At 64.6% G+C, this 14205-nt stretch overlaps 1 protein-coding gene across 2 annotated transcripts in view; it reads left to right on the top strand.

Annotated features, from left to right (window-relative positions):
* FGFR1 (fibroblast growth factor receptor 1) overlaps window positions 1–14205 on the top strand; it is a 28106-nt gene that overhangs the window by 2813 nt on the left and 11088 nt on the right. The window contains exons 2-3 of one of the 2 annotated variants that reach the window (XM_080568570.1): window positions 3037–3248; window positions 13777–14040. In XM_080568570.1, coding sequence (XP_080424696.1) covers window positions 3158–3248; window positions 13777–14040 — 355 coding nt within the window. In that variant the 5' untranslated portion in view covers window positions 3037–3157. The remainder of the gene's footprint in view (window positions 1–3036; window positions 3249–13776; window positions 14041–14205) is intronic. The other variant, XM_080568571.1, reaches the window with a different exon arrangement.

Below are 14205 nucleotides of genomic sequence, written 5' to 3'. Positions count from 1 at the left end.
CTCAGCTCAGAAACGCTCATCGGAGGCGCTGACGGGGAGGGGAAGGGCCCTGCTTGTGCTGCGTGTGTGCCGACAGCTCAGCCCTGACTCACGGCGTGGGAGAGCAGAGGGCGAAAGTCCGGCCCCCGGTCGTGCCGAGGGCAGCACAAGCGACAGGTTGCACGGGGCTGCTCCTCGGGGGCACGCGGGTGTGCAAAGGCTGGGCTGGGGCGCGGGGTAGGCGGGCACGGGGGTGTTCCTGCCGGCGCTCCTAAATAGCTCCGTGGGTGTAATGGCCAGCTATAATTGCAGCCTCGGCAGGCAGGTCTCTAAGGGGCACTTAGCCCTGGTTCCTCTCGCTGCTTCCATTTTTAGTTGTTTGAATCCACCCCAAGCAGCAAATTGCAGCGTGCTGGGGCCGTGCGGGAGCGGGGAAGATGCTCTCTGAGGCTCGTGCCTGGAAGGAGCCAGAGACCCTCCCTGCCTGGGCTGCAGCCCTTCAGAGCAAGCGATTTCCTGTTGGGATTCATATAAAAGCTGAGCGGAGCAGAGCCATGCCTTTGTCTGCGCAGGTAGGAGCCCTCTCCTGCTACCCCAGCTCCTTGCAGAGGGCCCCCGGCTGCCCCTTCCACCGGCAGCAGCTCCTCGCTGCACACCAGTGTCCCCGGGCTGCAGCCGAGGGGAAGCTGGGGGAGCCCCCGCTTCGTCCCCACGTGCAGGGCAGGTCCCCATCCTGCCCCTCTGCTTTCCAGCGGGGCCGTAGCTGCCGCCTGCCTGTGCTGGGAGCTGAGCACCGAGCTGAGCCCCCGCTCCCCGCGTCCTGGCACGCGGCTCCCTCCCCTTTCCCCCCCGTGACTCTCCCCGCCGTGGGGGCAGCTCGTCGCCGCTGAGAGACCCGCGAGCAGTGGAAAGAGGCTGCTGTCGAGCCCCTGAATCAGCCGGCCGGGCCCGCTCCGAGGTGGATCTGGCGAAGGAAGGGCTTTGCTGCGCGCCGAGCCAGCACTGACTCACTTGTCAGGAACTGCCGCTCGCCGAGGTGCAGCGCGCCCCCCGCCCGCCCCTCGGCACGGAGCCGCCCGGGGGCCCACGCAGACGCTCCGCATTAGGGCATGTTCCGGGGAGCATGTGCTGTCGATAAACAAAACCGCTTAGAGACAGAAAATAATTTCCAGAAATACCGACAGACTTTTTTTTTCCACCTCCCCCTTCCAAACCCTGATAAATTGCTAACATTCAATCACTGCTCTGAAGTGCGCTGCCTGGCGCCTGGGAGCGCTGGGGCTCGGAGATAATGCCGGTGTTTGCTGGGTGCTGCTTTTCCCTGCCCGGCCTCGTGTCGATATTTGGGGTCCCAAACGCTCCAGCGCTGGTGGGGAAGGGGCAGCTGGAGCCCCCAAACCTGCTGGAGCTCTGTGCGAGCCCCCCAGGCAGCACCCAGTGTTAAACGCGGGTCCTTCAGGGACGGCAGGGGCAGCTGCCCTGCCTGCCCCCTGGGAGAGGCGATGCTTTGGGAAAAGGGAGCGGTGGCCCAGATGCGGGGCCCGGTGCCGTCCCCATGCGCCTGCTCCCGGAGCGCCCGCCGCCACCACCCCGGCCAGCGCAGCCGGGCTGGGGTTATGCAATTAACGGGGCAGGGAGCTCGTGCGCGAGCCCTGCGGTAAAGCCCGGGGGAACAATTAATGGCTGCTGGTGTCAGGACCTCAGTCGGAGGCTTTGCGATGTCGCAGATGTTGTGGAGGACGGAGCGCGGTGCTTCGCGCGCGGCTCCCTGGGGAAGCAAGCGGCTGGCTGGGGACAGCCGAGGGCGTCCGGGCTCTGGCTCCAGCCGCCCGCCCCGAGCAGGGTTCGCTCGTGCTTCTTCCCACGTGGCTGAGGGAGGCTCGGCCCCGCCAGCGGGAAGGACGGAGGGCTGGAGGGGCACAGATGGAGGCCACATCCCTTCGGCTGCGGCACAGCAGCCACCCGGAAAGGTTCCTCAGCGGAGGGAGCTCTGTGTGCACTACAGATCCCGTGGGAGATGGAGGGGCTGGGGGTTGCGGCAGGATCTGCCGTGCCGAGGGTGCGTGGTGACACAGATAACGCCGTATTTTGGTCCGGGCATGGGGGACTTGCCCAGCAGGAGGTCTGCAGCGAGACCCCTGCCATTTGGGCGCAATCTGCCTCGCCTCCCTGCAGCCCTGACATCCCGAAACGGCTTCGGGAGCACCCGGCTTGGATTAACCACACCGGCACCTGCTGCGTCCCCGGGGCTGTGTCCTGGGCTCGGCGCGGTCTGGGAGCTGCCTGGGATGTTTGTAGCAGAAGATGCAGTGAAAACAAGGAAGAGAGGCAGGCGGGCATTTGCAAACGTCATGCCTGCAGGCATGTGTGTGCGGGAGGGAAGTGGCCTGGCTTCCAGAGCCCAACGGGAACACCTCTCTGGTCCCACAGGACTTTTGGATCTTGAGACTTCTCCGTTTTGCATATGGGCAGAGTTAGAGAAAACTAAAAGGCTTCTGCCAAGTCCTGAAGATCTGGCTAGAATAAAGGGAGGTTTTTCTGTTGTTGTTGCAAAAATTTTACAACATTTCGATCTGTATTAGACTTGCTTTTTTGGTGCCAACTATGTGAAGGAGAAGGAAGGGAGTCGAGCAGAAACCTCCCCTCTTTTAAACAGCATTTGACAATTTCTCCCACCATTCTGGGAAATTCTGCTTTACTCGGTTCTGCTTTGCCAACAATTTTGCTCTCAGCGCATCGGCCTGTTCGTTTTTTTGGTTGTTTTTTTCAGAAAAACCTAACCCTGCCGATCTGAGCGCTGGGTTGCTGGAGGCTGCGGGAGGTCCGTGCGGGTCGGGGTGGCTCTGAAGGTGCCTCCCGCTGGGCTGGGGACACGAAGTGTGTCACTTGCCGTGGCGAGCACGTCCCAGCGCGGTGCCCATGGGGCACCACCACGCCTGCGCCGCGGGGCTGTTGGTGGGGGCTCCCCTCTGCTGCCAAAGGGGCGCGAAGGGGAAGGGGCTGCGGGGCGTGGGGCTGCTGTGCGCCCTGTCCTGACTCTGCTTTCCTCCTCCGCAGCTCGCAGCGGCCGACGGCCCGGCGGAGACCCCCCCAGTGCCCCCGCCGGCCGACCCACCCGGGGCCCCCATGGAGTGGGAGCTGCGGAGCCCAGTCGCCGAGCAGTAGCCGCAGCAGTGGGATGTTTACCTGGAGGTGCCTCATCCTTTGGGCTGTGCTGGTCACAGCCGCGCTGTCTGCTGCCAGGCCGGCCCCCACCCTGCCCGACCAAGGTAAGGCGAGCGCAGCCGCCGCGCCGGCTCGTTCTTTGTGTTCCTCTTGGGGCGATAAGATACCGCTATCTCTCCCGCCTTGCAAAAGAGGCAGAGGCTGGGCTGAGGTCCAGCGCGGGGCTGTTGCCCGCGGAGCCGCAGCGTGTGTGAGGGCACGACCGCTGCCGCGTGCGGCTGCCGGGTGCCCTGGGGCCACGGGCTGGTGCCAGGAGGGACGCGGCGAGCGTCGTCTGCAAAGAGCGAGTTGCACGGGCATGAAAAGCGCGTGCACGCTTCCAGCGTTGCCTGTGGGTGGTGTGAACCAGGAGCGAAATGGTGGCGAAACCAAACAACGGTTTGGAGGAGGATACAGCCCCTAAAGACCTGGCAGAGGCTGGGAGTTCGGGCTGCCTTCTCCAAAAGCACCGGGGTTGGGGCCAAGGGCCGCAGGAACTCGCTCCGATGGCCCCGCAAGGCTCCGGACCCTGGTGGCACCTTGAGACGCGGTGGATGGGGCTCCGTGGGTCACCGGGCCCCAGAGAGGGCCGGCCCCGCGCAGGGAGGACGCTATAGCATTTCAAAGCACGGCCTTCCCTTGGTGAGGCAGAGAATAAACAGACCAGCCACCGCCGCCCGGGACTTCTGACTGGCTGCCTTTTGGTTTTAATTACCCGAGAATGTCTGGGCTGTGGGGTACGACTTTACTTTTTAAGGCTCGCTCCTCCTTCCCTCCTCCTCCCACCAAAACCCCAAAACGTGGACGGACGTGGGGCTGCCCAGGGAACAGTGGCGCTCCCCGTGCCTGGGGGCCCTTGGTGGCTCAGGACCTGAGACAGGAGCGTGTACCCCATGGCAGCAGGCACACCAGCGAGCAAACCCCGCTTCGGCTGGGGTCCCTGAGCTGACTGCGGGGCATGCAGTGTCAGGGGGCAGCAGGACCCCATGACGGATGCGGCCGCTGCGATATCTGGAGCTGTGCGCGTCCCCGGGGAGCTGCAGGCTGCTGCCACTCCCGAGCAGTGCCTGGGCAGAGCATCGCTCACAAGCGACCTTCCCCGAGACTTTTCCACTGGCACGTTCACTGCCTGTTTCTGTAAATAACGCGGTTGACAGCAGTAAACATGTTTTTCTCGGGAGGTTGCTTCTCCTGGAAGAGGTTTGGTGGCAGCGCCTGGGGGAACGATGGCCCTGGGAGGGCGGCGATGGCGCACCCGGGCTCGGTGCTGTGCGGGTGCACAGCAGCTCCTTGGGCTCGTGGAGGTGCTGCGCTCTGCTCACCCTGCTGCCACCCGGGGAAAGCTGCCCGGGTGCTCGGGCTGAAGGCTGGTGTGAGCCGAGCTGGGTTTGGGGAGCCCTGGGGAGCCCTGGAGGGAGCAGCGTCAGGCCGCTGGTGCTGGTGGTGGATGAGAGGAGGGAGCTGGGCCCTCGCCAGCCCCATGGCAGGGCTAACAATAACTCTGGAAGCGCTCCCCGACACGGCTCCCACCAGGGCGGCCCAATTAGTGCCACAGCAGGAGCCCGGCTGGGGCAGAGTCCGGCCCTTTGGCTCCGGAGCCGGCTGCTGGGAACGAAATGTTCCCGGCGTGGCGCGCGCCTCCGCACCGGGCCGGGAGGGAAAAGGCCGGGCCCGGGCCAGGACCCGCGGCAGCACCCGCAGCTTCACCTGCGAGGGCAGGCTCCGGATCCGGCCCTGGGGGGTTTGGGGTCCCGTGGGGGCTGTGTGTGGGGCACCTGCATCCCACCCCGGGGCTGGCGCACCGTCCTTCCCCGCATCGCCCGCACGAGCATCGCCCGGCGGGCGGCTGCGGCCGCGCTCCCGTCCCCTCCGTGGCGGAGGCAGCAGCTTTTCCGGACTTTGTTCTAGATGTTTATGGGGTTTCAGTTTACTCCTGGTTTTGAGGCGGCTAAGCTCCCTTCCCGGGGAGCGAGTAATCCCCCACGCTCGCTCGCGCAGGGCGAGCGGCCCCTGCCTTAGCTGCAAAGGAGGATTTCAAACCGCCGGCCCGCCTCCTCCTCGTGGCCTGGGGAGGGGGCTTGGAAACCCTGCCTTTGTCAGGGACTTGCTCCTGTGATTGAAAAATCTGCAGCAAATAAAATATTAATGGGCACTTACTGCATTTTATAGTTACCTAAATTTGGAGGTGGAAAAAAAAAAAAAAAAGAAAGTTAAGGGAAAAAGCCAAGAAATTTCCATGAGCAACCTCCGTCTCCCTCCCTCACAAAGCCAGTCTTTGTCTTCAGGTTAAACAGAAACCTGCAGAAAATTGCAGAGGGGATTTTTTTTCCCCTCTCTCCTTGTCTGCTATTGTCCTCTCCGCTGTCGGGGCTTTTCCACTGCTCCGGGTCTGCCTCATCCCTGCGTGCAGGGGATGCCAGCGGCATGCAGCACCCGAGCAGGTTTCCGCGGGGAGCCGGGTGCTGCTGGGCCCCGTTTGGGGAGCAGCACGTTTTGGGGTGCTCCGATCCCTGGAGGCTGCCCCGCTGCAGCAGATGCCTTTGGGGGGACGCGTCCCCCCCTGGGGAAGGGCGATCGGGGGCAAGGTGTGGTGAAGGGGAGCCCCGTGGGCAGGGGCAGAGCCGGGGGCTGCAGCTCCCCAGCGGCTCCGAGCCCCCTCCCCGGTCCCCTGGGGCCGCGGTGCTGGGCTCTGCCCCATTTCCCGGCGCAGACGCTGGCCCAGCTGGCTGCGGGCTTATCCCCCAGCCCGCGGGGGCCCTGCTCCCAGGCCACAGGGCTTTGTTGTGGCCGCCTCGTCCCCGGGGGGCTTGCTCCGGACCCAAAGGGACAGAGCTGCGAAGGCTCAGAAACCTCCTGCACTTCTGCTGATGGTGGCAGCCCAGGATCGATTCTGGAGCTTGGGGGGGGTGGCCAGCAGCCCCCACCTGCACCAGTGAGCCCACTGGCTGGGGGGGGGTCCGTCTGCCCCGGCCCCCCATTGCTGCAGCCACTCTGTCCCCGGGGCACCGCCGTGTCCGCTGGGGCATCACGCTGCTCCCTTCCCCTCCCAGCCTGTCGAGCAGGCATTGTTCCCCGCCTCCCGCCTTTCCACTCGGATGCTGTCACTCCAGCCCTTAATTGAGGAGGGAAAAAAAAAAAAAAGAAATATGAGTCTTTGGGAAAGGCAGCGGCGCTCGGCCGCAGCCCAGGCTGCGGAGCTGCCCTGTGCCTTGCCCCATGTGCGTGGGGCTGGCCGCTGCCCCCGTGGGATCGCGCCGTGCCCAGGGTGCGCGAGGGGCTGCCGCATCCCCTCCTGCAGCTCCGGGGGAGAGGAGCGGGGTCCCCACGGCGTTAGCTCCCTCTGGGCAGCGAGCAGGGGCCCCGGCAAACCCCTCGCTTACTGCAAAAAGCCACGGGCACGTGTGTGGGTCCCCGGGGATGTGCGGGACCCCCGGCTGCCCCGAGCTGCCACCCCGCAGGCTCCTTGGCTCCTGGGGTGTCCCGGGGGGCAGGTGAGCATCCACCCCGGTGGCCTCGCAAGCTGCTGGTGTGCCTGGTACTGAAACACTGCTGCACCTCACGCTGCTGCACCTCACTGCTGCTGCACCTCACGCTGCTGCACCTCACGCTGCTGCACCTCACGCTGCTGCACCTCACGCTGCTGCACCTCACTGCTGCACCTCACTGCTGCACCTCACTGCTGCATCTCACGCTGCTGCACCTCACTGCTGCACCTCACTGCTGCACCTCACACTGCTGCACCTCACTGCTGCACCTCACTGCTGCACCTCACGCTGCTGCACCTCACTGCTGCACCTCACTGCTGCACCTCACACTGCTGCACCTCACTGCTGCACCTCACACTGCTGCATCTCACTGCTGCACCTCACACTGCTGCATCTCACTGCTGCACCTCACAATGCTGCACCTCACTGCTGCACCTCACTGCTGCACCTCACTGCTGCACCTCACTGCTGCACCTCACTGCTGCTGCACCTCACTGCTGCTGCACCTCACTGCTGCACCTCACACTGCTGCACCTCACGCTGCTGCACCTCACTGCTGCACCTCACTGCTGCACCTCACTGCTGCACCTCACTGCTGCACCTCACGCTGCTGCACCTCACTGCTGCACCTCACGCTGCTGCACCTCACGCTGCTGCACCTCACTGCTGCACCTCACACTGCTGCACCTCACTGCTGCACCTCACTGCTGCACCTCACTGCTGCACCTCACTGCTGCACCTCACTGCTGCTGCACCTCACTGCTGCTGCACCTCACTGCTGCACCTCACACTGCTGCACCTCACGCTGCTGCACCTCACTGCTGCATCTCACTGCTGCACCTCACTGCTGCACCTCACGCTGCTGCACCTCACACTGCTGCACCTCACACTGCTGCACCTCACTGCTGCACCTCACTGCTGCATCTCACGCTGCTTCACCTCACTGCTGCACCTCACACTGCTGCACCTCACACTGCTGCACCTCACTGCTGCATCTCACACTGCTGCACCTCACTGCTGCACCTCACACTGCTGCACCTCACACTGCTGCACCTCACTGCTGCACCTCACTGCTGCACCTCACTGCTGCATCTCACTGCTGCACCTCACTGCTGCACCTCACACTGCTGCACCTCACTGCTGCACCTCACTGCTGCTGCACCTCACACTGCTGCACCTCACACTGCTGCATCTCACGCTGCTGCATCTCACTGCTGCACCTCACGCTGCTGCACCTCACGCTGCTGCATCTCACTGCTGCACCTCACTGCTGCACCTCACTGCTGCACCTCACTGCTGCACCTCACCCTGCTGCACCTCACTGCTGCTGCATCTCACTGCTGCACCTCACACTGCTGCACCTCACACTGCTGCACCTCACTGCTGCACCTCACTGCTGCACCTCACGCTGCTGCACCTCACGCTGCTGCACCTCACGCTGCTGCACCTCACTGCTGCACCTCACTGCTGCTGCACCTCACACTGCTGCACCTCACTGCTGCACCTCACTGCTGCACCTCACTGCTGCACCTCACACTGCTGCACCTCACTGCTGCACCTCACTGCTGCACCTCACACTGCTGCATCTCACACTGCTGCACCTCACACTGCTGCACCTCACACTGCTGCACCTCACACTGCTGCACCTCACGCTGCTGCACCTCACTGCTGCACCTCACTGCTGCACCTCACTGCTGCACCTCACACTGCTGCACCTCACACTGCTGCACCTCACTGCTGCACCTCACTGCTGCATCTCACTGCTGCACCTCACTGCTGCACCTCACTGCTGCATCTCACTGCTGCACCTCACACTGCTGCACCTCACACTGCTGCACCTCACTGCTGCACCTCACACTGCTGCATCTCACTGCTGCACCTCACTGCTGCACCTCACTGCTGCACCTCACTGCTGCATCTCACTGCTGCACCTCACTGCTGCACCTCACTGCTGCATCTCACTGCTGCACCTCACACTGCTGCACCTCACACTGCTGCACCTCACTGCTGCACCTCACACTGCTGCACCTCACTGCTGCACCTCACCCTGCTGCACCTCACTGCTGCACCTCACTGCTGCATCTCACTGCTGCACCTCACTGCTGCACCTCACTGCTGCATCTCACTACTGCACCTCACACTGCTGCACCTCACACTGCTGCACCTCACTGCTGCACCTCACACTGCTGCACCTCACTGCTGCACCTCACCCTGCTGCACCTCACTGCTGCATCTCACTGCTGCACCTCACTGCTGCACCTCACCCTGCTGCACCTCACTGCTGCACCTCACTGCTGCACCTCACTGCTGCACCTCACTGCTGCACCTCACTGCTGCACCTCACACTGCTGCACCTCACACTGCTGCACCTCACTGCTGCACCTCACACTGCTGCATCTCACTGCTGCACCTCACACTGCTGCACCTCACTGCTGCATCTCACTGCTGCACCTCACGCTGCTGCACCTCACTGCTGCACCTCACCCTGCTGCACCTCACTGCTGCACCTCACTGCTGCACCTCACTGCTGCACCTCACTGCTGCACCTCACACTGCTGCACCTCACTCCTGGCTCGGCCGAGCAGCGTGCCCGGGGCTGCGCGGCGATGTGCCTCTGCTGCTGGAGAGCCGGGTGGGAGAGGGCACGGGGCAAGGGCCGAGGGAAGGAACCGGTCGTGTTTCTACGTGTGCCCTGCGGCGTCTCCCTGCTCACCGGGCAGCGGTGGCAGGACCCCCTGGGCAGGGGTGACGGGACCCCCAGCCCGGGGGATGCCGCGGGGGCCGCTTGGCCACCTCCGTGCGCGCCCAGGGGCAGCTGCGGGGGCGAGCAGGGAGAGGCACTTTTTAAATAAGAAAGAAGCCAATCCCCACGTCCCGGTAAGCGCTTCCTGTTGGGATTAGCAGAGCTGTGGGGCATGTGTGTGCTTTTTCTTCAGGAAATACCTTCAGTGAGCCCTGGTGGGGTTTCCAGGGCAACCGGCGGCCGGACCCGCTGCTCGCGGCCATTCAGCCCGGATTGTTCCTGCGCCGCTTTGTTGGCCGCTTTATTGCGCTCGCTCTGGCAAACACAGCGGTTCGCGCTGTTTTGTCAGGGCTGAATGCAGAACTTCTGCATTCTGGCGGCCCGGCTCTGGCGCGGGGCCATTTGCATGCAAAATCCTTTCGAGGGGGAAGGAAGGCGGGCGGGCGAGCGGCCGGGCCGCGCTGGGAGCAGGGGGAAAGGTTAATCTGCGCCACCCCGGCGGCCCCGGCCCGCTGCCCCGGCCGTCCCCGTCCCCGGCAGGGGCCATGCCTGGGGGAGCGGCGGCAGTTCCAGGAACCCGCTGACACTCTCCGTCTGGCTCGCGCTCGCCGCGCTGAACTCCGCGCTCGGTTCCGTTTCGAAGCTGGAATAAGGCAATGAAACGGCTGCCGGCGGCCCTGCCGTTCGTTACGTCGCGCATCCACTTCTCGGGCCCGTTTCAAGGCGAAGGCGCGTTCCTCCGGGGCCGGGGTCGCCCCTCCTTGCGTGGGACGTGGGGGCCCCCCCACGGGCTGTGGGCGCTCCCTTCCCCTGTGGGACGGGACGGGACGGGACGGGGCTCCACCAGCCCCCTCTGCAGCGGGAAGCTCAGGATTCCTCCCCAGGCTGAAGAATTCAGGTTGAAAAGGGCACGGCGGATAGCTCAAATGTGCCAGATTTAACGTGCGTTGTGCTGGCTTCTCCAGGCCTGTGCAGTGATGCTGGAGCTGGCGGCTTTGCCTTAAAACCCACAGCAAAGAAAAAAAAAATAAGCAAACACAACCGGAATCTCTCAGCTGAAGGCCCCATCCTCAGCGCTGCGGAGAATGCCCACTCCTGGAGTTGTTCTGGGGGTTCCCCGGTGTCCCCGGGGACCCAAATTCCTCCTCTTTCCTGCAGTGCTGCCTGCAAGGGGGCCACAGCCACGTGGGGCTGGGCGCTTTGGGAAGGCTCAGGCTGGGAGAGGGGCAAAGCAGTGCTGGGGTGGCAGGCACACGGGTACCCGGGGCCCTGGGGCCGCAGGGAGCAGCAGGGAACCTTTGCGGGGAGGCTGCATGTGTTCCCTTACGCCTTATTTATGTTTTGGGTGGGTGTTTCTCCTCCCGGTGCAGAGCAGCTGGCAGACAAGGGGGGTGGAGGGAGCCGGAGCCCCCCCCGCTGCAGCTGGGGGCAGGCACGGAGCCCCCAGCAGGAGCAGCACCCCCCGTGCACCCCGTGAGGGCCGGGCGAGCAGCGCCGTGCTCTGCTCCCTGCGCTTGGCTTCCCTGCCAAGCAGTAACGGGACGGGCCAGGCCCGAGCAGAGCCAACCGTTTGTCCGGCCGATTAAGCTTTCGCTAGCGGGGCCTGCCTCGGGCTTGCTAGCACCCCGCTCGGAGCAGCCGGCTGCCCTCCGGAGGAGCTGCACCTGCTGGCTTGGTTTAAGTTACAGGAAAGCAGAGCGTATGAAAGAGACGTTTCAGGCCGATGGAGTCCAGCGATCAAACGGGCTCACCCTAATTACCATACGTGGGGGCAAGCCCGTCCCCGCCGCGGGAGCTGTGCGGCCGGGGGCACCGCGCTGCCCGGCGCGTGCCCGTGTTTTCGCAGGGGCTGCCCGGGCACGGCGCACATCGGCTGCGGTGGTGCCAGCCGGGCCGTCCCAGCGGGCCGCGGCGCTGTCCGCCTGCCAGGGCCGCCCCGGCAGCCGCATTGTGCCGCTGCCGCCCGGGGGGGAGCTAACCTGGACATGCTCATTAGCCTGTGAATTCGTTTTCAGGCCGTTCCCACCATGCCGCGTTTTCCGCCTTATCCCCGAGTGCCAGAGATGTGCTTTGGGTTACCGAAGGGCAGGATCCTGCCTGGCCCTCCGCCTCCCCTCTCCGTCAGGGGAGCGCCCCGTCCATCGCGCCCCTGCGCCTCCCCGGTCACGCTGCTGGTGCAAAGCAGCCCCGGGCTCGCAGGGCCGGGCTGGGGGCACCAACTGAAAGGCACACCGGTGTGGGCAGCACCCCCGTGAGCCTGGGCTCTGCCCCCCGAGCCCCAGCAGCAGGTGGGGGTCTCCAAGCTCTCCCCGCCTCCAAAGAGCTTTTCTCCCCCTGAGCCTCTCTGTGGGTCCAGCTGGGAGGTGTTTGGGGGCTGCAGGAGTTCAGACCCGAGCCCAAAGCAGGTGCTGGAGGGCATGAAACAAGGGACAGACAGCTCCGGCTGCTGCGCCCGGTTTTCTTTTGGGTTTTCCTGGCTGTTTTTCGCTGGCTGACCTTGCCGTGTTTGAGAGGCGGGCGGGACGGGCAGGAGGATGCGGTGTTGTTGTGTGCCGTGCCGCTCCGACAGACGGGACAGAGCTGCTGCATTGTGTGCATTGGGTGCTGCCTGTGACTAATCCTTTGAAACACAAATCAGAGCTGCTAGGAGTGCCCGTCCTGTGTGGCTGCGGGAGGAAAACACAGGGAAAACGGTTGCGAAAGCAAGGCTCGTCCCCCAGCAGCTACGGGACTCCGCCAGCCTCCATCTTCCACGCCGCAGCGCTGCGTAACCTCGCTGCTAGATCGGGAGCCTGGCTTTTGGTCCTCTCGCAGTCGAGGAAAGCGCTGAACTCTTCCCCAGCAAGCTGTTTTCGTTTAGGCGTTAAGCAAAAGAGAGAAGCTCTCAAGCTGTTCCTAGATGGTTTTCCCCTGAAGCCTCTCGGATGTGCGAGGACAGAAGTGGCCAGAAGGCAGAGCGCGGAGCATGGCTCGGTGAACGAGTCGCTGGAAGCCCGAGCTCTCCTTTCCAGCAGCAGGGGGGAGCGGAGCCTCCCGGTCCGGGCGATGGGCACCTGCTGGGCTTGCCCAGGAAGGTTTGGCACGTGCTTCTGCCGGGGTGCTGGCAGCCAGGCAGTCCCGAGGGCTCTTGCGAGGGAATCCCGGGATCAATGAGCGGTCACAGTTGGAAGGGACCTCTGGAAGCCGTTCTGAACCTTGGCACATGCAGAAAATGTTCCCGAGGATTTGCTTTGGGGCTGCCTCGTGAAAAGGCTCTGTGCTGAGCTGGAGCGAGCGGAAGGGGATGGCTGTTGCTCTCAGCCAGCCTGCAGCTGGCCGGCCACTGCCCAGAGAGCAGCGAGGACCAGGAAGATGCTGTAGGAACGCGGCTGCACCCGCCCTGCACCCTCACGGGGACCCTCAGCGCCTGCGGAGATGGTGACGGAGATCTGCAAGAAAACCTGTGGTGCTGGCACTGGAAGGGAAGCCAGAGCTGCACCTGGCTGAGCCCGTCCTTGGGCCACGAAACTGGAAGAGATTGTTTGAAACCCGGACATCTGCGCCGAGCCCAGGACCCAGGGACCAACAGCTTTGTGCACCGGCACTGCCGGGCGAGGGCAGCACTGGGGGATACGGCCCCGTCTGCGACACCAGGGACCAGGAGAGAGCAGCCCGCGTAGCACCAGGATGGACGGACAGGGTCTTTGTGCTGCTCGCATGAACATCTCAGGGTGGCTGCAAGCGAGGAGCGCCCTGCCGGCCCTGCTTGGCCGGAGCTCCCCCGGACTGAGTTTTCCCAGTGCTGCCGCTCTTGCCAAGCCTCGCACCCCGCCTGCTGCCCCCCCTAATTGACCCGGCCCTCTGCCCTTCCCTGAGGCGCTCTGACCGGAGCGGGGCTCCCTGCAGCATGGGGACCCCGGGGCCCGCTTCGCTGGCTGAGACCGCTCCTGGGCAGGGGGCACCCCGGGACCTGTGCGCTGCAGGGGGGCAGAGCCACTGCAGAGCTCAGCAGGGCTCGTCTCGGGTTGCCCATTTCTCCCCCATTTTAAATCCCTGCCACAGCACTCTCCCCCTGCGAGGGACCTGGCCAGGCAGAGACCGAGGGCACTTGGTGGTTTTCAGCTCCCCGGCTGCTGCCTCGCCGTGCCGTGGGGCCAGGCGCTTGGTGCTGCTTCGGCCGCTTTCAGCCTCTGCCTCTGCTTCCCCTGCGCCCCGCGGGCTGCGTGGCCGCGCTCGGGGACAGCCGGCCGCGGGGCCCCCGGCACGTCCCAGCAGCGCATGTTGCCTGATTAACACAGCCCCTCAGCAGCTTGGTGTCCTTTTGTCTCTAGTTCTTTTCTCCTTCTTTTTTTTCCCTTCTCTCTCTCCCTCCCCTAACTCCTCCAGTTCTGCCCAAAGCGAAAATCGAAGTGGAGTCCTACTCGGCCCACCCCGGGGACCTCCTCCAGCTGCGCTGCCGGCTGCGGGATGACGTCCAGAGCATCAACTGGGTGCGAGACGGCGTCCAGCTGGCCGAGAACAACCGGACGCGCATTACCGGGGAGGAGGTAGAGGTCAGGGACGCTGTGCCCGAGGACTCGGGGCTCTATGCCTGCATGACCAACAGCCCCTCGGGGAGCGAGACCACCTACTTCTCCGTGAACGTCTCAGGTTCGTAGCGGCGCAGGGAAGGGGCAGCCCAGGCGGAGTGAGGAGCGGAGTGCCCGTGCGCACGCGTTTGCATGCCCGCCGCCACGCGCAGGTTTGTTCGGCGGCTGCGCAGCGACTCCGGGCGCTGGCCGAGGGTCCCGGCCCCGCACTGCCCGTGGCAGCACC

The sequence above is a fragment of the Anser brachyrhynchus genome (assembly GCF_964034855.1).
Source record: "Anser brachyrhynchus genome assembly, chromosome: 26".
In the NCBI taxonomy this organism is placed as follows: domain Eukaryota; kingdom Metazoa; phylum Chordata; class Aves; order Anseriformes; family Anatidae; genus Anser; species Anser brachyrhynchus.
Note: the sequence above shows the minus strand (reverse complement) of the source record. Positions and strands in the feature narration are given on the sequence as shown.